The sequence below is a fragment of the Leptonotus elevatus genome, chromosome 8, assembly GCF_054856555.1.
Source record: "Leptonotus elevatus isolate MCC_2025b chromosome 8, RoL_Lele_1.0, whole genome shotgun sequence".
Classification (NCBI taxonomy): domain Eukaryota; kingdom Metazoa; phylum Chordata; class Actinopteri; order Syngnathiformes; family Syngnathidae; genus Leptonotus; species Leptonotus elevatus.
The window spans coordinates 22,840,923-22,861,576 of NC_141246.1; the positions used below are offsets into that span (position 1 = coordinate 22,840,923).

Sequence of the window (20,654 nt, forward strand, 5' to 3'; positions counted from 1 at the left end):
CATCCTTATTCTGGTTGATATTGAAATAAATATACCTAAAATTACATTAAAAATCTTTCTCGAAGGCTCATGCATTAAATTAATTACGAGTTTAAAACAAAGGACATTTTTGCTTTAATATAATTATCGTTATTTTTAGTTTTGTAAACATAAAATGTAGTTTTAGTTAGTTTTCATAAAAAAAAACATTTTTGTTTTATTTCGTTAATGAAATAGATTTTTCAATTTTAGTTTTTTCGTTAACTAAAATAACATCAGTGCACACAGACACACACTTTTGAGAAATAATGTGAAAGCACATTTGGCTCAATGACAAGCATTATTTCAAAATAAATACATAGCAGGCAATATTTATCAGCTGAACTAAGCGAGTGCACATGAAGTGTCTGGCGCATCAGAAAGAACAAAGCACATTGAAGCACCCACCTGAGTTGTAAAGCTTGGCGGCCGCCCATGGGCCACCGTGGCAACCAGCCACCCGCCTGAAGAAAAAAAAGCATACTCACAAAGGCAGTACAATACATGCAAGGTTTCCATGGTAAAAAGGAGGCGATGGAACGGGGGGGGGGGGGGGGGATGATGCAGATTAATAAAATGGTGATCAAAACCTTGAAGGGACGGTTAAAGGACAAACAAGCAACACAAATGAATGTGCAGAAAAACATCAGAGAAACCACTTACTAGGCTGTTAGTCAGTGTTTCCGTAAATCTCTCTGCACTCCATTGGGTGTGCTGGGGGCCAGTGGGGCAGGGCAGTGTTAGGAGGGGTTAGACAAGACTGTCCATTTTCCCTTTCATTGCTGCCCACTTCAGAACATAGCGAGAGAGCACAAATTAGAGCATGTGGTCTGGGGCATGGCAAACTGGGCTTTTGCACATTCTTTCAACCAAACATGAGCACACACGTTTGCTCTTGTTATGGTCTCACAGGTAGATTAGGGGTCTGTTCAACTTGTTTGTTCTGCGTCCCAAACATTTTGTGAGTTGCATTTGCAAACCAGCGGGGCAGAATTCTGCCATTTCCTTCTTTGTGCTGTCAAGGTTGAGAAAAGAACAAGGGAGAGCGAGTAAGATTGTGTTTGTGGGTAGGAGACAGAGAGAGAGAGCTTTAGTCTGGCTTTTCTCTGCTGAGCCTTTCAGCTTCTCTCTCACTGTAAAAAGAGGCGTGTCCATAGACCAGTATAAAGTCCAAAGAGAGCCACTCAAGTTGAGCCATTCTCAGGCGCCAGTTCTTTGCACTGCACACCAGCAAGAGGAGAGACAGCAGTTGTTATTCAAAACATTGCCTTTTGATGATTTTGCATCTGGACACTTGTAGACCTCATTTTTGGCTTCAGCAGAACGTGCTCTGGACTTGAAGAAGACGCCGGTGGATATTTATTTGAACACAACAAAAGCTAGTTCTTATCATCACTGCATCCGCCAGCTGAGCAGATCAAGAGCAAGCTTCTATTCCAATGCCGTTCCATTGAATCAGTGGGACAGAGAAGCATCACAGACAAGGCATTGTGTCCCTAGCTGAAAATATCAAAGACCATCCTTGACAAAGAGTTTCTCTCAACTCCCGTCCCCTCGTTCAGCTTCAATCTGTTGTCTGGAATTAGAAAAGTGATCTAAAGCTCAGGAACGTAAGGTGACCAGTAAATAGGACTGCCATGGTGCGTGAGGGTGCTGTGGCGCTGGCGCCATCCTACTGGGGCCTGTGGGCTTTTGCCACTTTGATGCTAGTGGCACTGTGCTTGTCCGACCAGGCCATCCGCTGCCCGGTGTGTTCTGAGGAGAGGTTAGCCAGCTGTCAACTGCCGGAAAACTGTGAGGAGACGGTTCGCGAACCTGGCTGCGGCTGCTGCCCCACATGCGCCCTGCCCAAGGGGGCACACTGTGGCGTCTACTCGCCACGATGTGGAACCGGCCTGCACTGCTACCCGCCACAGGGTATCGAGAGACCGCTGCACTCGCTCATGCATGGCCAGGGGGTGTGCACCGATGAAAGGGAGGTGGAGGAAAACTCAGGTGAGCTTCAAGTCAGTCACTAACAATGAATGCGGGGTGTTGCTTTGTGTTGGATATTGAGGTTACCTGTGAGTGCTTTGAGAAGTGTTGTTTACACTGATCTTAGCTCCTGCCCACACAGCAGCTCCTTATGCATGGCCAGTTGGGGGTATGCACACAGGTCCCCTGTTGTCTTGCAGCCACTTGCTGCGAAAGGGGCCCTGCAGCAGGATCCAAAGCAGAGTGCTGTGGTGATAGCTGGCGTAGGCGTGTACGCACGAGGAGCTCATGCTGGAGACATCTGCTGCTCGAGCGTGCGGTCCGTGTGACCTTTTGACCCTCAAGTTATATTTGTCAAAATATGCATGTATTTAAGTGATATTACAAGGTGTATGATGTGATCAGATGTGAGATTGTGCAGGCAGTGAAAAACATTGTGGTGGTTGTGGGAATGTGAGAGTCTACGCCTGTGTGTGTAGTGTGTGTATGTACTGCGAGGAGGCAATAAAAGCTGCCGTATCAAAAGACTGTAATGGAGTGTGGCCAGTCTGGGGCTAATAGAGCGCGCTGCAATCAGTAATTCACTTGGTGCTTTTTCATTCCTCATCCCAGCGCTGCAAACGGTTTATATTTGCGTCTCTCCCTGACGTCTGGATCACACACCTCCAGACAGAGTTCGTATTCTCCTCTTTGTTGTTGTCCGCCTGCACACATTTAGATCTGTTTTTACGTCTACACTGTAGGATGCCTTATCTGCAGATCCCTTTCCAGTTCAATGGACTTTAACTTCTCCCTAATGATGTAATAGTATCTTCTATTGGAAACAAATTGAGTGGTGTTGATTTCCATGATTTTCTTTGTGCTAAAATTGTTATTAAGCGTAACGGACATGGTTCTTTGATTTGATCCCAACTCGCCACATACTGGTCCCGTGTTGCTTGAATAAACTGGTAAATGCACGCACTTTCGTCTCCAGCCAGAACAACAAAGACTTGGATCAGTCATTATAAAACTCCCAGGACACTCATCTCCAGTGCAGCATCTGTTTCCACTGCCCCTCACCCCCACCCCAAGCCCTAACAAGCCTTCGAATGCATCGCCCACCGCGTCCAGCTCCTGCAGGAGGATGAGCTCATCAGCACTCATTCTGCCAGAGCTGAAATGAGAGCCTTCTGCTCTCCGTGCAGGGCCAGCATAGGTTAGGCCAGCACATAGCGTGACTAAATGGAATCAGAAAGACGAGGAAAGCTGTTTAGCGCATGATAAAAAAAGAGGAGGCTGTCCTTGCGCTGACCAGATTCTGAGTTTCTACAACAACGACTTGACTGCAAATTGTATATGAAGGGGATGGAACTTATTGTTAAAGGCCAAAGGTTACTCTGCTCAGTTCAAAAGTCTCTTTTGTGATGCACTGAAATTCGAACTCACAGTTCTGTTCTGCTCGATGCTTCTTATTACCCTTGGGATCATAACAAAGTGGGGGAGATGTGCCTAAAACCATGTAAATCAGTTCTTCTGGGCAGCAACTCAGATCCACTGCACAAGAATGATTGATATATTTATTGCAGTGTTGAGCCAGTAAAAATGAGCACAGGAGAAAGGTGAAAGCAGATTTACTTGCGTTATTAAACAAGGGGGGGCGAATCTCCTGAATACGTGTCGGGCACAGCTTCACGCTTAGCAACAGCGAACACACTAGATAAAAATAGAAGAGGGTTTTAAAAATCCAAGAGAATTCACTGTGAAAGAATCTGTGATAGGAGCAGGTCTCAACAGCTGACTGAAGACAATGATGAGTGGCCAGGGTCAAAGGAGCATATTTGTCTGCAAAACATGTATTTATTATTTCCACCACATTTCCATTGTAACCAACTCCCAAGAACCGTCTTCTATCCTATGACAAGGTTTAAGACAGGTTTAGTGATTTAGTGACTTCTATGAAAACCTGTCTATCCTAATACTCAGAATAAGTCATTGTGTATGTGTGTGTTGGCATCTGGGCCCACATTCCTGTCAAGTCTTCACCGGTAGGACGCAGAAATTCTTCCTTTTTTGGAAAAACTAAACAATAATATTTACAAATGGATACAGATGTAAGGGATAAAACGCTTAAAAGTATGCAGACAAAAAAAGCACAAGATCATAAATGTAAGTGTGTGAAGATTCAGCCTTTAAATTTCTCTTAAAAAAACAGCATGTTATAGAAATAGTATTGTTAAATGTGTTTGTTCTCTTGATATTAATTGAGGATTTCATACATGCCATTGGTGTTGTGTATTTGCTTACTTGGAGTGCTGCAGTGCATTTGTTCAGCTGTGTCTCTCATGCAGGAGTACTAGCTACTTGCTGTCCTTTCGTGCACCGGGACCCCTTGTAGTGCTGCAGCCAAGAAATCCACAAACAATCCAACATTGAACTTTCGGAAAGACAGACAATCTCTGGCCTAGGAGATCATAGGGATTCAGACACCAACCCTGCTAGCTTACACCAAGCTTACAATGCACGGAAAAGAGAATCATTGCAACACAAATGAAATGCACATTGAGCCGTCCATCACAAAGTTAAGCTATTAGAACAGACTTTGAATCTGAATTGACTTTCTATTTTTATAATTTTGCATTCATTCCAAGATTTTACTTAAGTAAATATCACTTATAAGCTTTATAAGTAGAAAAATTGTACAGGAAAATAGTGCAGTTGTGCTTGACAACACTAATACGTATATGAACCTAATAATGATGACATTAAATTATTTTCCGTTTGAGTTCTCTGGCCCGTGCTTAACATTATTTATCTTTTCGTATTTCCTGTTTAAATAAATGGAGGAGAATTGAAGAGCGGCTGCGATGAATCATAGGCTCTTTCGTGCCTCACGCGACTGCACCCATTAATTGATGCAGGCAGTCATTTCTGTTTTGCTTTATATAGTCCGTAAAAATGTTTGATCACACATGTACTCCACATGCTGACATTCAACAGTCTATCTAATATATTTAATAAATGTGTGTGATATTTTTAGATGCAATTTCTGTAAATATATCGACTGTTTGTTTAGGAGGTTAATACTTATGCTTACAGTGCATTATTTGTGTGTTGCTACCCAAATCTACATGTTTATCTGCTAACTAAGTATCTGCATGGCTGAGTGTTTTTTCTCTTTTGAATTCCATCCATGTCCATCCTCCCATATGCCCATTAAGATGCCATTTCTGTCTATTTATGTATGTTTGTAAGATTTATTTGAATGCTTAGAGTGCATTCCTACTTCTAAAATTGTACTGTATCTTTATTTGCTAGTTCAATTTGGGTGGTACAGTATGATGACGTTATGCATTACAGTATTTCTTGCATACACTTATTTTGCACATTTGCCTGCTTTCATCGACTGAAAAAAATATTATGATTATGATTATTATTGTGAAATTATGTTTAATTATTCAGTGCATCCATGAGGTCTATTTTTCCTCTCTGAATGGTTGTATTTGATCATTAATCCATTTAATATTTTTCTTATTTTGAATAGGTTAAAGAAAATATCTATTAATCAATTCATCATCATGAAATATTTACAATGTAAATTAAATGTTCAGCTGTATCACCTGGCCCTATTTTCCAACTTCATAGTGTCATGCTTAACAGTTAACAGTTGACAGTTAACTTCAATTGTTTTAAACAAAGACTAAAACTCAGGGAGTTGCGCTTTTGTTCAGAGTTTGTTGTTTATGTTATTTTGGACTTTATGTTATTTATTGCAGATTGAGTGTTCTGCCTTTTTTCAGAGATAAATGAAAAGTTTTTCTTTAAAATGATCTGTCATTAGTTTAATAGAAATTGTATGTATCAAAAGTATTAATGGTATCGGTTACTTGGTATCGGTGTTGGTTATTCGAGAGTTGAGTACTTGTACTGATCAAAAAAAAAGTGAACATCCCTAATATATATGCACAGATCAGTAATGCAAAAATAAATAAATAAATAGAGCTTCAGCTTGACCTGAACAACAACTTCAAATGTCCTTTACTTGTAATTATATTCCTGGTATGACATTACATTAAGTATTTTTTCTCCTTAATAAATAATTAGATTTCTTACAGAACCCAGAGGAAAGTGTGAATCCCACAGGAGGCTTAATGTGGTAAAACGCACACTGGTCTGCAGTTCACAAAACATGGTTTGTTTTCAGCTCACAAAAGCTTTGATCCAAAAGACATTTGTTAAGAAGAAACTGTTTATTCAGATGATGATCCATCTGGAAGACTTTTTATTCTGTATTTGTAGTTGGTTAATCGGTGTTCAAAAATTTCATGTGGAATATTGGACGACAAGGCTACTGAATTGTTTTTCATTAATGGTACAGAACAGCCAAAAATCTGCTGGATGCTACTAAGATTACTTAATCATTTTTACATTAATCGTTACTTGCTGTGGTCCTTGCCCAGTCCTTTTATTTTAAGAATTAAAAAAAATATTTGAAGTTCAAAAGAATCCTGTACAATGACGGCATGTGCCTTATTCAATTCTTTTCAGATGTAGTGTATTGTTTCTTGTGGAATAAATCAACAATCTATCAAACAAACCGTGCCTGCCCTGCTCTTGGTGGATTCCTGGCTCAAAACACAGTATAGGCCTACACCTGGAAATCTGTTTTGGCATCAACTGGAACACTGGGAAGTGGTCAGAGCAGCATGTGGCAATGAAGCAGCAGGTTTTTCCCTTTTGGAAATTTCTGTTGATTTACTATTCTCTTTTGGCTTTAGCAACTTAAGAGAACTCCCTGCTTTCATTGCTCTTTTACAGCACACTTTTACAGGGATTCTACTAAAAGAATGTTTTGACAACTGCTTTATAGACTTGGACCAGGCTGCAGTCCTTTTCAAAAGAATTATGTTATTAGCTTATATGAGACATAAGTTCAGAATTCCAGCTTTAATTTCTTATTATTCAGGCTACATCGAAATGTGTTAAAACAAATTTTTATCAGGACAGGCTACTTTTTAAGGCTTTTTTGCAATACCTGCAACTAGCCTGCAAGCTTGTAACCCATCGACTTAAATGCTTTTCCAGGCCTTTCCTGCTGCCTCTTCAAGTTCTTGTTTTCAAGTTTCTGGAGGTTCTCCCTTCACTTTCATCTTCAGGAGGTAAAATGCACGTTCTACTGCAAGGGTCACCACCTCTTTGAAGTTGAGAGCTATATCTTGGCTACTAATTAGTGCGAAGGGCAACCATTTGATATACACTTCTGAAATAACAAATTAGCTCATTTATTATTATTATTATTATTATTATTATTATTATTTCTATTATTAGAGATTGGGATAAAAAATCGGCTAACTTGGCTAAGCTGACCACAAAACAGGGGACAGTGCGGTTACCCGAGTAATCAATGGAGTTAATCGATAGGATAATCAATTAAAAAAAAGATTTGTTAGAGGCAGCCCTAGTTATTATTAAGAATTTGTCATTTATGTGATGCCCCTGATTTGTCACAATAATTGGGAAAGATAAATACCAATACATGTGCAACACATTATTTCAATAAAGTGTTCCCATTGTTTATTTCCTTGAAAATCACCATGCCCCGTCACTGGTGAGCTGTTTTTGGAACAGCCCCAAGGACATGTGCTACTTGGTGCTTAACGTCCGGTGATTGACTTGGCCAGTCAAAGAACTTTCACTTTTTCCTCTTGATGAAGTCCTTAGTTGTGTTGGCAGTGTGTTTTGGATCATTGTCTTGTTGCATAAAGAAGCTTCTTCTGATTAGTTTGCATGCATTTTTCTGTAAATTGCCAGACAAAATGGTTTTGTGGAATTCATTCTCCTGCTACCATCATAAGTCATCAATAAGGACTAGTGACCCCGTTCCAGTTGGATCATTAGCAGCTCTTTTTCTTTCTCCATACTTTGGCCTTTCCATCACGTTAGTAGTGGTTAATGTTGGTCTCATCAGACCATAAAACTTTGTTCTTAAAATTTTGTGGCTCATCTGTGTACTTCTTTGCAAAGCCTAATCGTTCGGATTCTTTTTGCTGATGAGTGCTTTACATCTTGTGATATTGCCTGTATAATTCTTCTCTTTTTTAAACAGTGGATTGTAATACCTTCACCACTGCCCTGTGGAGGTTGGCCGTGATGTCACTCACTGTTGTTTTTGAGTGTTTCATTATAGATCTCACAGTATTTCTGTCATCAACTGCTGTTGATACCCCTGGTCGACCTGTTTGATGTATGTTGCTCAGTACACCAGTAGTCTCTTTCTTTAAAGCACATTACAAATTGTACAGTATTGGCCATGTTCAATGTTTGTGCAATATGATCGATTTTTTAAAAATGTCTCTCAGTTCTACAGTAAAATAGTTTGCTTTTCTCTGGCAGCGCTCTGTTCTTCATGCTTAACAGCAAATGCAACATTGTCAGGTGAAGCCCAAAGCCAAAATCTAATGTTCAAGCCAATTTAATGTTCAAGCAATCAATCTAAAAGGCAACACCTGAGCACCTACAAATCCCATCAGTCACATGTTCCAATATTTTTGCTCATATGTAAAGTGGGTGGGTTCAAACTAAAGGTGCTCTGTCCTGAGTTGTTTAACACATCTAGAGATGTAAATACCACAAAATATTCATCTTTTGATCGGAATCCCAAATGTCTTTAGAATACAACAAAAACAAAGGAATTGACCTTGCTGTTTCAATACTTTTGGATGGTAGGCCTATGTTTAGAGTGGTTTGCTGCTTTGGCAACATTTAATGATGACTCTGAAAAGGGTGTTCCCGTTTCCTTGAAGAATGTCTGGGAGACGTTTTCTGCCAGATAATTAACAAGAAACCAAAAACAAAACAAATGAAAAGAAAATCAGTTTTTACTAAATAACCTGTGCACATGAAACATGTAATTAATTACTCTTATCCTCCCATGAGAAATATAATTGTTTTCTTTCTTTAGCCCAATTATTCTTGGCTTGATTAGTGTTTTTTCTTTACGTGGACTGTAAACCTATATATGAAATGATGTAATATCTATCTATTGCACTTGTTTTTCCTTCATTTATTTTTGACAAACTTGACAGTACAACTGAAGTGAAGCCTTTCAGCTTTGATTTGACCTACAAAAGTAACTAGTTGATTGAGAAGACAAAAATTAAGAAACATCTTTGAAAAATGCAGTGGGCTTTAAACATCCTCACAGCTCTGGAATGAGGTTCTTTGAAGATGAAACCAAGATTAAGTTGGACCACACTGAAGGGAACAGAAAAAACAGAAGTGCAGTGGAAAAAAACGAGGCTCGTGATCCAAAGCAAACTACATTTCAACCATGGCAGTGGCAGGTCTAGTGCCTATTAGAAATACATAAATTCAAGACATTCAGAGCTATAAAACACACATAAAAATGTGACATTAAGATGTGTTAAACTGGTCAATGATGGTGTAGCGGTTCACTATCCTGGCTTCTGTGCAGAATGTGTGGGCTCAGGTCTCATTCAGTCAGTGTGAATGGTTGCCTGTATTATACCATACATGCCTTGTGACATGTAGTCTGCCTTTTTCCTGATGTCAGCTGTGATAGGCTATAGCTCTCTGTGACCCTGAATAGGATAAGTGGTATAGAAAATGCATGGATGTGTGATGCAACACAATTAAATAGCAAACAGATGAAAACTAGCAGCTAAATCAGGTGCAGCCATCTTGTTAATGTATATGGCACATTTTCCTTTAAAATCCTATAAAGCCAATCATATATTAAACACAAGACATTTTGAGCCCTCTATTTCATGAGTATAATATTTTTTCCCATTAAAACCCTGACGTATATGATCTGACACAAACATTGCACAGATAATCCATTAGAGGGCAGTATCACCCAGCTAATGGCTTTTCCAGTGACCTTGCAAGGTCACCCCAATTGAGAAAGGAGAGACACCTATACTTACTTATTAATATTGGGAAATGTTCTTTCTTATTTTTGGAAATACTAATATGTTTGATATATCTTTTTTATTATTATGTTTTTTGACAGTTATAAATGTACGAATTTAAAGCATTGTGACCTGACGTATCAAATATGATACAAATTAAAAGTCATAACTGGAAGTTGATTAAAAAAAAAGAAGAAGTTTTGGTTTGTTCAAAAGGAACAATACATACTCTATTTACAAATAATCAGAATTTTTCCTCATATATTTCATGGTTCAGGCTTTATAGGGTTAAATAAGGACTATGAATCCCTCCGAATCAGTATCAATCGTTTGCTGAGACCCTTCTGCAGTGAAATGTTCGCAGCATTAGCAAGAATTCCTGAAATATGTGACTTTCAGTACTTCACAGAGACTTGCTTTAAGGGTGTCTGGTTGCTTTATTGACTTGCTCTGAGGGAGTTGAGGTGGACATCACAAAGAGCGCTGATGAGTAACATATTCTGAGAGAGCTGACCTTTGACTCAGGCTACCACAGCCAGCCTGGGTCATTTGCTTTTAAGCCAATAGTATAGTTATTCGGTCAGATGTAAGGAAAGTAAAGAAAACACATATTGACCTTGCCTTGGTGTTTCATTTTTAACAATAAATCAAAAACATCATGTTTTTTGTACACTTATTCTTTGTGTCCCAAAGGATATTTTTGTAGACCACAGAAATGTCAAGTCAATCTGAGGAATGGACTGAGGGGTTCTCTGATTTAGCAGTTAGTGGTTGTGTATCACTCCACAAGCAGGCCCAAAATGAACAAAAACAGCAAAGTGCTGAACATATTTGAACTGATTTGACCTCATCTTGAGTCAGCTGGCGTTCATCCTTAGATTTAGTACAACTGTTCATCTAAATAGGTTATAGCCTTGGGTTAATTATTTGGGCTCAGCAGATTGGGTTGAAGATTGGATTTAGGTGGGCGGAAGAGCTGAAGCTGGTCGCCTTTGTAATGAAGTAGAAAAAAATCTCATGCGCCTTAATTCTTCAGAAATGTTGGTTGTGGTTGGATTGCTCACTGGTAACACCACTGACTTAGAACACAGGAATCAGGGTTCAAGTCCTGATCAGGGAGGAGGGCCCACCAACATTAGGGTCAAACATCATGCAAGTGATTCGCTGTAGTGACCCCTGATGGGGAAAGTTGCTTCTTCTTAGAAAACATTGAGCATAAAATGAGTATGATTTTTTTTAACCACAGCTGTACTGATAACCTGGTAACTAAATTCTTGATAACTTTAACTAGTCAGTATGGGTAGTGTCTACCCCTTCTTGGATCAAAATCTTGACTTAACGTGGTTGATCAAATTCTGAGCCCATGTAGACCCACTGGGCGTAAATAGCCCAGCTCTGTCCCTATTGGACCCAGCGCTGGTTTAGCTATTTCATTCAATTTGGGTTACGTTGGACCTAAGAATATTAAGAGTGTGCATAGCTGAACAAAGGCAAAATAATTGCAATGGGAAATGTTGGACTTTTTGTTCTATTTAGAGAAGGTGTACACAGTCAGACAAATATTCCATTGATCTTCATCAGAATAAACCACATTGGTGCAATTTCACTAGTAACTAGGGAAAATAACACTGTAGTAATTATGTTATTGAAATAATGGTACATTAAAGAGTATCAAAAAGAGAAGATCCCATTCATTATCCTAATCAAAGTAGTGTTGACTTCCCACAAGAAAAACAGCAATTGAAGCAACAAACAAGACATCTCACTCTTGACCCACTCCTTAAATCCAGTAAAGCTGCATGCAATCGGAAGTATGAACAGACAAAAGAGAAGAATTTACAACTTTGGATGTAGGAAACAACTGAAACAATGCTGGCGCTTGCGATAGGAAGTGCTGATGAGCAAAGATTAAAAGCAGCGAGCCAAAAAATAAACAGAATCGGCACAATTACCCCAGACACGCCAAGATAGACAGTTTGCTAAATCATAATTCTTTACACGGGAGGCTTACTGCAACATTTGTGTTAATATACTGTATGTCTAATGTATTCTTTACATGAAAAAGCAAATTCATTGTTTTGATGTCAACAGTCAAAAAGTAACACCGTGCTCTTATAATACTGACACAACTTGCAAAAACTAAGACAACATATGCATCCATCCATTATCTGTACGACTTTCCCTCACAAAGGTCGTGGGGGTGCTGGAGCCTATCCCAGCTGTCTGGGGGCAGTAGGCGGGGTACACCCTGAACTGGGTGCCAGCCAATCATAAAAAAAGAAATCCAAAGCAAAATCCCCATGCAAGGGGTTAGCATGCAGGCAACAGAACCGCCCTCTCTTTCTTTCTCTTTGCCAAGAGTGTTTAATTGGATGCCTGGCAGTGATCTTGTGTAGCAAGCAGAGCGCAGATCTACAGCTTTTACAGTTTAGCCTGCTTTGATTCCAGTGCCAGTCTATAAAACGCCACGGGTAATAAGCTGGAAGAACAAAACACTGCCAAGTCTCATAAGCCACAGGTGAAATGAACGTGAGGAGCACATGCATATAAGCATACACAGCAGTGCCCACTTAGAATATGACAGTGCAAATACACTTTAACAACCTCCATCTGGAGAGATGGAGGATGAAGAGGGAGGGGACATTTCCTCAGGAAGCAGCTGGCTGCCTGAAGGGCCACAGAACTCGGCACACAGAGTTGAATGTGGTACAGGCCGCAACAGGGGTTCTGTCATTTAAACTGCCTAATAAATCATGGCATGGCTGCAATTAATATGAAGCACCCGGCAGTGAACATAGCACCACACGTATTAAAACAGGAGGAAAGTAACTTTGACATACTCAAAGTCTGACAGATTGATTTGTTTCTTGTTGCCTTTAGTGATGGAACGGCAGGATGAAATCATCCCCGAGCACCCAAACAACAGCAATATTCGATGCAGTCCACAAGACAAACGCTGCATACAGAAGACCCTGGCCCGACACCCACCAAAATCAACAAATCAGAGAAGCAACACAGCGAGGGAGGAAGCCAAGGCGGCGCTGGTAAGCAAAAGCACATTCGGAGAATGACACTCACAGTAGTTCATCTCTGGAGCAGTGTTTCCCAAACTTTGGTGCATGAGTGACTTCTAGGGAGTGAATGACAGTAAAAGTGCAATGTTGGTGAGGTACTGTACTTAATCATGTACACTCAAAACCTGATAAATTTACCAAACGTTGATAAAATGATTTCTGTAGGATATGCCCTTAACTCTCAACATGAAAGTAAGGTTGTAATAGAAAGCCAATATTACAAAATCTTCAGTTTAATCAAATTCACTAATGCAAAAAATTAATGCATCCCACAATGAAAACGACTACATCTAGTATTTTCTATGACCTCCATGACTGTTATGGATCGAAACGTGTCCGCTAGGCCTGGAATTAACAAGATGTCAGTCTTTTTCTCGGGGTCTACTTATTTGTGCTAAATGTACTTTAATAAATTTGATTTAAAAACTACTTTTTTTTGTGGGTAACCAATTAACAAATCTTGTTTGCAATCAATGGCCCACATTTATGGTAGTATTTTGTAATATAGTATACCATAGAAAATATAAATTCTGACAGGAAACTAAAGGTGTTCTTACTAACCTGTTGGGGCGCAAGCTGAAAGTATCATTGTTGTACATTCGCTCAGCGCTAGTTTGTTGAGGCGGGTCAAGACCATCATGCTATACTAAATGAATTAAATGAATTGAAGTTCTTTATTCACATTCAAATGGGTAACTATGTCATATAATTGTCAAATATTGGATAAATAAAGGCAAACACACTGGTAAGGTAAGACTTTTAACAAACAGCTTAACTCGATGCAACAGCCTGTCAAGAGGAGCTGATAGTAATTTAGCATGCCCATGGGCAGAAATATCAGTCAGTGCTGTTCAGCAGATTATTTCAACACAACGGCATTCTGATTTATATTGCGTTTGTGGCATATCGACTGAACATGACATCACACTTGCTCTGGGCTCTGCTAACAACCAATCATGGCTTAGCGCAGGAAAAGAAGTTGCCCTGTACATATGCGCCGAGGGTTGATACTTCATTCAGGTGGGTGTTTAGGTCTCCAAGGACTATTAAAGGGGAAGTCAACCCCCCCAAAAAATTATTGGCAATAATATGTTCTTCAATGTAGCCCCACTAGTATAAATACGGTATTCTGGTTAAAATTGCATTAGTGGAATATGAGTTAAGCACCAACCAGCAGCTTTCTTTTTATCAATGTCAGAAGGCGGCCATTTTGTCACTTGCTGTCAAGTGAAAATGACATCACAGTAGCTCGGGTCTCAGACAACAACCAATCGCAGCTCAGCTTCAGAAAACAGCTGAACTGCGATTGGTCAGTCGACAGCAAGTGGCAAAATGGCCGCCGCCTAAAATAGATCAAAACGGCTGGATTTCTGTCACATAACTCATAATCCACAAATGTAATATTAATTAGAATGTCATGTTTAGACTAGGGATGTTCCATATAACATATTATTGTCAATAAATGTTTAAGGTTAACTTACCTTTTAAACTCCCCCCCCAAAAAACAATGTAAGCATTTGCCCATGAACAAACACCCCTATTGTAACACCAAAAAATTAAAAATAATGGATATAAATCACAATCTATGTATTTATTAATGTTTTGCAAAATTATTTCATACATACACAATAGATGAGATAGTAAAAGATTACACCAATTTTGTTTTCACAAGTGAACATGATGTACACTGGAACTGGAAGCACACTGGATGAGAATGAGCACAATGGTATTGTACACATTTGCAAGTTGAATATAAACTGCCAATGGTGTTCCCCTCAGGCTCCATGTCGTGCTGAGCTCCAGAGAGCACTGGACAGATTGGCGTCCAATTCCCGCACTCATGATGATCTCTTCACAATTCCCATTCCCAACTGTGACAAGAATGGAGATTTCCACACCAAACAGGTCTGTGACATGCACGCAATTCCTGGCTGTTATCAATCGAACAGAAAATGAGAGGCTGATATTTATACATCAAGTAGTTCCTTTCAAACTACATCAGCAGTCTCTGAGCCAGAATATAAAACATGCCGGCAGCAGATTGAATGTTTTGAGTACAAAGTCAACAAAAACATGTCCAAGTAGACACTCCTTTGAGATCACCAAGGCCTCTTTTTTTCTAATCCCACACAAAAATGATTTCCTTTCCTTTCAGAAATCAAGAGTGCATATAAAATGCATTCTACTTAACTGCTCACGACTCATTGCATTGCAACAATGGATGCTATTAGCTTTTGGACATTTTGGGCGTTTTTTTTTAATTTGGTTATTTTTTAGTTTTGCCAAGATTCTGCAACAATTCAGATAAGCATGATAATAGAGTGAGCGAGCAAGCGTCAAGAGACTTAAGACTGGAGATAAGATTGCTTTGAGCTTTGTATGCAATCAAAGCAAAGTTCTGGAAAGGCACACGTCCTCACCAGACCGACTTCTACTGATTGTGCAACATGGTTCAAGTATCCCTGTCTGCAGAATTTCACAGTAATCTGTTGATTGTTAGAAACTGCGATAAAAAGTACTGGGAAGTAAAGCACATGTCAGGAGGGACAACTAAGAACATTTTATGAACGAGTTATTAGGTTGTTAACTTGCCTTAAAGACCTTATGAAAATATGGAGTCCAAAATATTGTCAACACTTTTATCTATGTTGTACTGTGGGAAGCATAGAAAAAAATCTCCAGTGCTTCAGTTATAACATTTAACACTTTGAGAGTCAGTTATTCATTAAGACATATACATCTGGTATTATCAGTCAAGAAGGCTCAATACTCGACTAAAGCTGCTTACAGGTTCCAGATAGGCCTGTCCTGGCTACTGTTGCTTTTCCATTACACCAGTCGCCAATCAATTGGGGATGGGATTGGGGTGAGATCAACTGAACTGTGCAAGTCTCCACTGCACACTCGCAGTGAGTGGGTTGGGTTTATGCCACAGATTTCACGAGTGGAGTCTCAGCCACTGTCATGATGTGACAATGTCACAAATTACACGACAGCCCAACAAATGCACAAAAGCTTTCACACAGATGAAAATCAATTTCAAGGTTCAAGCCAGCAAGTAAGTCACCCACCGCAGAGACAAAACTACAGTATTTATACCAGGGTTCACCAATTCCGGTCCGGTTTTAGATGTTTGCGCCTACCAACACACCTGATACTAAAGATCAGGATCGTTACCAGGAATGGTGATGAGCTGATTGTATGAATCAGTTGTGCTAGTGGGCGGAAACATCTAACACCTGCTGGACGTTGGACCTCGAGGACCGGAATTGGTGTACCCTGGTATATACAGTACACCAGGAGTTACCGCAGGCCAGGTAGCCCACAACAACCACGAGTAGCCAACTCTGTATCAATGACTAACAGATGCTGCCATATTTCTATTAGTTTAATATTTGTTTACACTTTTATGTTAACAAGAGTATGAAAACTTAGAACAAAATCTTTTATTGCACATTTAGAATAGATATAAAATTTGTGATTAATCGTGAGTTAACTATTGAAGTCATGCGATTAATTACGATTAAAAAAAATTATCGCCTGACACCCCTAATATAAATACTATTTGCCTTACAACCCACACCAATGGTGTTGATAGCAAAATGTTTAGTCAAGTTGAACAAATTTGCGTGTGGTTTGAATAATGCAGCAGACCAAATTATGGTAACTGGTGTATGATAACAGAAAAAGGCATAGTGGAAAACTGATGATCATTGTTGTAATAAAACAAAAGAAAGCAGCTTGCTAGGCTGCTGCGCTCTGTTAAGTGACTACATGGAAACCAAAAAGCAATCAGACACTACATTACAGCGTACATTAATGTGACACGGTGATAAAGGAGGTTAAGAATGACCCTCATTTCTGCCCACAGTGCCATCCAGCCCGTGATGGTCAGCGAGGAAAGTGCTGGTGCGTGGATCAGAAGACAGGCATGAGACTGCCTGGCCCGCTAGAGCTGCGTGGAGAACTGGACTGCCACCAGTTAATGACTGCTACTCTGAGGGATTGAACAGCACAGCAAGGGATTCCATGTGGGTACAGGAGCAGCTTAGTTCCACTGGTGCTTAAGAGCAGATCTACGTAAGGAAATACCCCACAGTCTCACTTCATTTGAGGCCTGCGGTACTTGAGCTACTGCAACAAAAGGAATGAGTTTGACATTGAAATGAGTCTTTTGTTGCTGTTTTTTTGTTTCTTGTGTGTATGTGAGTCATTTGGGCACTTGTCATGTATTGGTTCTCTGATGTGAAGTTACGACCTGTAGTCATTTGATACTGTACATGCTTTAACGGGTGGCAGGAAAAAAAATGCACAAAAGGGAAATATTTCATTTTCTCTGCTATTAAATAGATAAAGATCTGAAAACTAACCATAGTATACTTGTACAGTTCATCCACTTAGTACAAAATGAGAAAGGCCAGGCTCTTCTTCCATTAGCAACCAAATGAACTAAAGGAAAAAAGAAAAGAAAAAAAGAAACCAAATGATCTGCTTTTTACAGCTATGCAAACGTGAACTGTAAGAGCAGTTTGAAAAAGCATAAGACTAAATTGTTGCCATGTGAGCGCAGAGAAAATATTTGATTTTTCTCCCTGTTATAAATCTTTTTGCCAACAGCCTGTCTTTAGCACACTGGACTGGCTAAAAAAATATCTACTAAGTGTTGATATGATAATCTTATTTCTCCAGCTGCAGCTAATTTGCTAAATGACATGTGCGCTGTATGTGATATACAGTATTAACATGCACACTTTCTTTAGAATGTTTGATATAATACTTGGGTGGTGGGATGTACTGCTTGTGCCAACACATACACAATCTGTATTTTTTGGACCATGTTTGATTTGGACTTGGAAGAGCAATTATTTAATATGCTCGTCATTGGCCATTATTGGAAAATACAGATCCAACGTGTCCTACACACGAACACAAGCAGAGTGACTTAAGTTTTATGAAATAGATCTTGGTGGTAAATCATCATCGCATACATAACTAAATTGTTTTAGATTCTATAATAGTGTGGGAATAGTTTTCAAGGTACAGTATAGGGAAAAGTGCTTTAAAGGCCACTTCATGGTAAGTTGATAAAAGCCCAAGAATAAAGGTTGTCTATAGAGCAGTAATAGAAGAAGCTACTGTAGTTATTAACTTCTAAAGGAAACTTATTTTATTTTTTCTACATATGCAGATTTCTAGGCCGACATAACTAAAATTACAACACGGGTTTAATTCACCTATAAATATGGAAAAGTAATGTGAAATTTACATTCAAAGTAAAAGTGAATGCAGTCCCCTTTTCTATACAAAAGAACATAAACAGACTGACGCATTTCTCAACTTTATATAAAGAAGATGCTTGACTCACTCTGTCTTTTTTATGACTCAACACTATTTAAGTTTGCCTGTAATTCAGACCAAGGAAATATGAAAGGTCCTAGTAAAATATGAAGCCCTAACACTCATAATTAAAAACAAAAACAAAAAAAGCTTGGTTGGGAAATGTAAGAGAAAAAAAGGGGGGGGGGGGGTTGTTTGTTTGACTCATTAATCAAACCAAATAAAAACAATCTGCTGTTATTTTGTTAAAGCATCTTAAGTTGGCTCACTAACCACAAGAAACTGACATTAAGACAAGAGTTGGTAAGACAGAAAGAGAGAGAGAGAATCAAAACAATGGCTTTTGAAATACCACAGACCAAAAGAAGTGAAATTTCCCAAAGACTACTAATTATGATGTTGGTATTGAAGGCGGAACTGCACATAGACTATTTGTTAACTCGAGTCAAACACATTTATCTGCCCAACTGCTTCTGTCTTTCAGAAAGCTAACAAATGGTCTTGGCCTTGATTCGCTGAAAGTATTCTAACTAAATAAACGATGCATTTAAGCTGTATGTCTTTAACTTTGCTGTACTGAACTGTAACCACATTTCTTAACAATAGAATGTGTAGCAATTGACGTCATGTTTGCATGCACAAAAATCAGCCAGAGGCTGAAAAGAGATCTTGTGTGTCTTGTCCACAACAGGACAAGCTATATTCAAACACTGAAGTGATCAACAATCTGAAAGCGAGTTTTGCATCCATATTATTGTTAATTTTTTAAACTTTGTAAAGCATTAATTAAAACATTTTATAAACCACATTGCTGATGTTGTCATTACTTGACATATACTGTCATTTGGTCACTAATTATGGATACATTGTAGCATTGATGTCCCTTTTTTATATGCTGACAATAGACTACATTGCATGCATGGTGACTCAAACCATCACATTATTCACCTGCTCGTCATCAATCAAGAAAACAAAAGACACAAAAAAACCAATATAATCTGATCAGGGGTCCATTTCACAAAGCATGTTCAACAAACACCGAGACTAACCCTGAACAGCAAGTTGACATACCCAGCGTTTTTGGTTCCAGGACAGCTAATTTGTGGTAGTTATATCAACGCACAGTAGTTTCACCTGGCGTTGCCACTACACTAAAAAGTAGGGATGTAACGATATCCAAAAATCACGATAGGATAATTATCACGATATTGTGGGAAGGTTGGCAGTACAAAAAATGGTCACAATATTGTAAAAAAATGAGCTCATACTAAAAAAACAACAACATTATTGTGCTTTTGTACATAACAGCAATACATATAAACAACCTAAAATCTCTAATAACACTTAATATTGAGGCACTTACTTGCTAATGCACGCACACATTGAGTTCCTCCACATATTGACTCGGTTCAGAAGCATATTACGTGCCCCATCATCTGTCCAATAGCGTGGATTTTAAACATAGCAGGGTCAAAACATGCCTTGTGAAAATTAAACTGCACTAAAAAACTAGCCACCAGAGGGTGCTAGAACTGCACAAATGGAAATCAACTTGACTTTTTAAAAATATGTGCTTTTAATATCATGACATGACGACGATGATATATTGTGGCAGTTTAATTATTGCAATATCACAATATCGCCGTTATCGTTACATATCTACTAAAAAGACCACATCAATGGAGCCCCGATTGGTCGAGTCACCATGGAAACGAGGAAGTGCATTGATAACAATCTTGCGACGAATATTTAATTCCCTGCGTAATATTGCGGCACCTTCATCAATAGTGTCATTGCCATGTTTGTGACAAAAGTGGACTTTATGCTACAGACTATAGGCGTATTTACGCAAAAACTCGCCGCAGCGGACTTTATGAATGAGGAAATTAAATGTCGTGTGTGGCTGAAAAGAGGCGGGGACAGGGAAAAACTTGAGGTTCATTGTGAAATACCTGCAACCGACCAGGTTAGGTTCATGGACACTGTTACTACGGTAACTGACCTAGAGCTTAAATTACCTCTTTTTATGAAACAGGCTAGAGTTACCTCTTTTCCTCTGGTTTCAGTTACCTTTCTTTTTGAAACGGAAGAGGCAGATTTTCCTCACATTTCAGGGTTTCTTGACCCAGAGTTCTCACTAAACCTGCTTTGTCAAATACACCCCAGGTCATGTATTGCTTAAAAACAATGTGTCACAACAATATTTCCAAAACACATTTACAATTATAGGATTTTACCCACCACACTCACTACTACTTTTTGAATGATTTAAAAAAAAAAAAAATCCAAGTTGGACATGATTATTATTATTTATGTCCTTTTAATAGTTAAAATATAAGAA

General features: G+C 39.0%; 1 protein-coding gene across 1 annotated transcript; it reads left to right on the forward strand.

Moving 5' to 3' along the window:
* Nucleotides 1-1,198: 1,198 nt before the first annotated feature.
* Nucleotides 1,199-19,121, forward strand: LOC147170246 (insulin-like growth factor-binding protein 4). The gene is made up of 4 exons (XM_086083920.1): nucleotides 1,199-2,013; nucleotides 12,783-12,946; nucleotides 14,756-14,881; nucleotides 16,848-19,121. The coding sequence occupies exons 1-4, from the start codon at nucleotides 1,656-1,658 to the stop codon at nucleotides 16,983-16,985; spliced, it is 786 nt and encodes a 261-aa protein (XP_085940046.1). The 5' UTR covers nucleotides 1,199-1,655; the 3' UTR covers nucleotides 16,986-19,121.
* The last annotated feature ends 1,533 nt before the right edge of the window (nucleotides 19,122-20,654 follow it).

What these genes read in the sequence shown, in the direction of transcription:
- LOC147170246 (XM_086083920.1), top strand. Translation starts at nt 1,656, where the DNA reads ATGGTGCGTGAGGGTGCTGTGGCGCTGGCGCCATCCTACTGGGGCCTG. An exon ending in GGAGGTGGAGGAAAACTCAG is followed by an intron (nt 2,014 to 12,782) that starts GTGAGCTTCAAG and finishes TGTTGCCTTTAG; the next exon opens with TGATGGAACGGCAGGATGAA. An exon ending in GAGATTTCCACACCAAACAG is followed by an intron (nt 14,882 to 16,847) that starts GTCTGTGACATG and finishes TTCTGCCCACAG; the next exon opens with TGCCATCCAGCCCGTGATGG.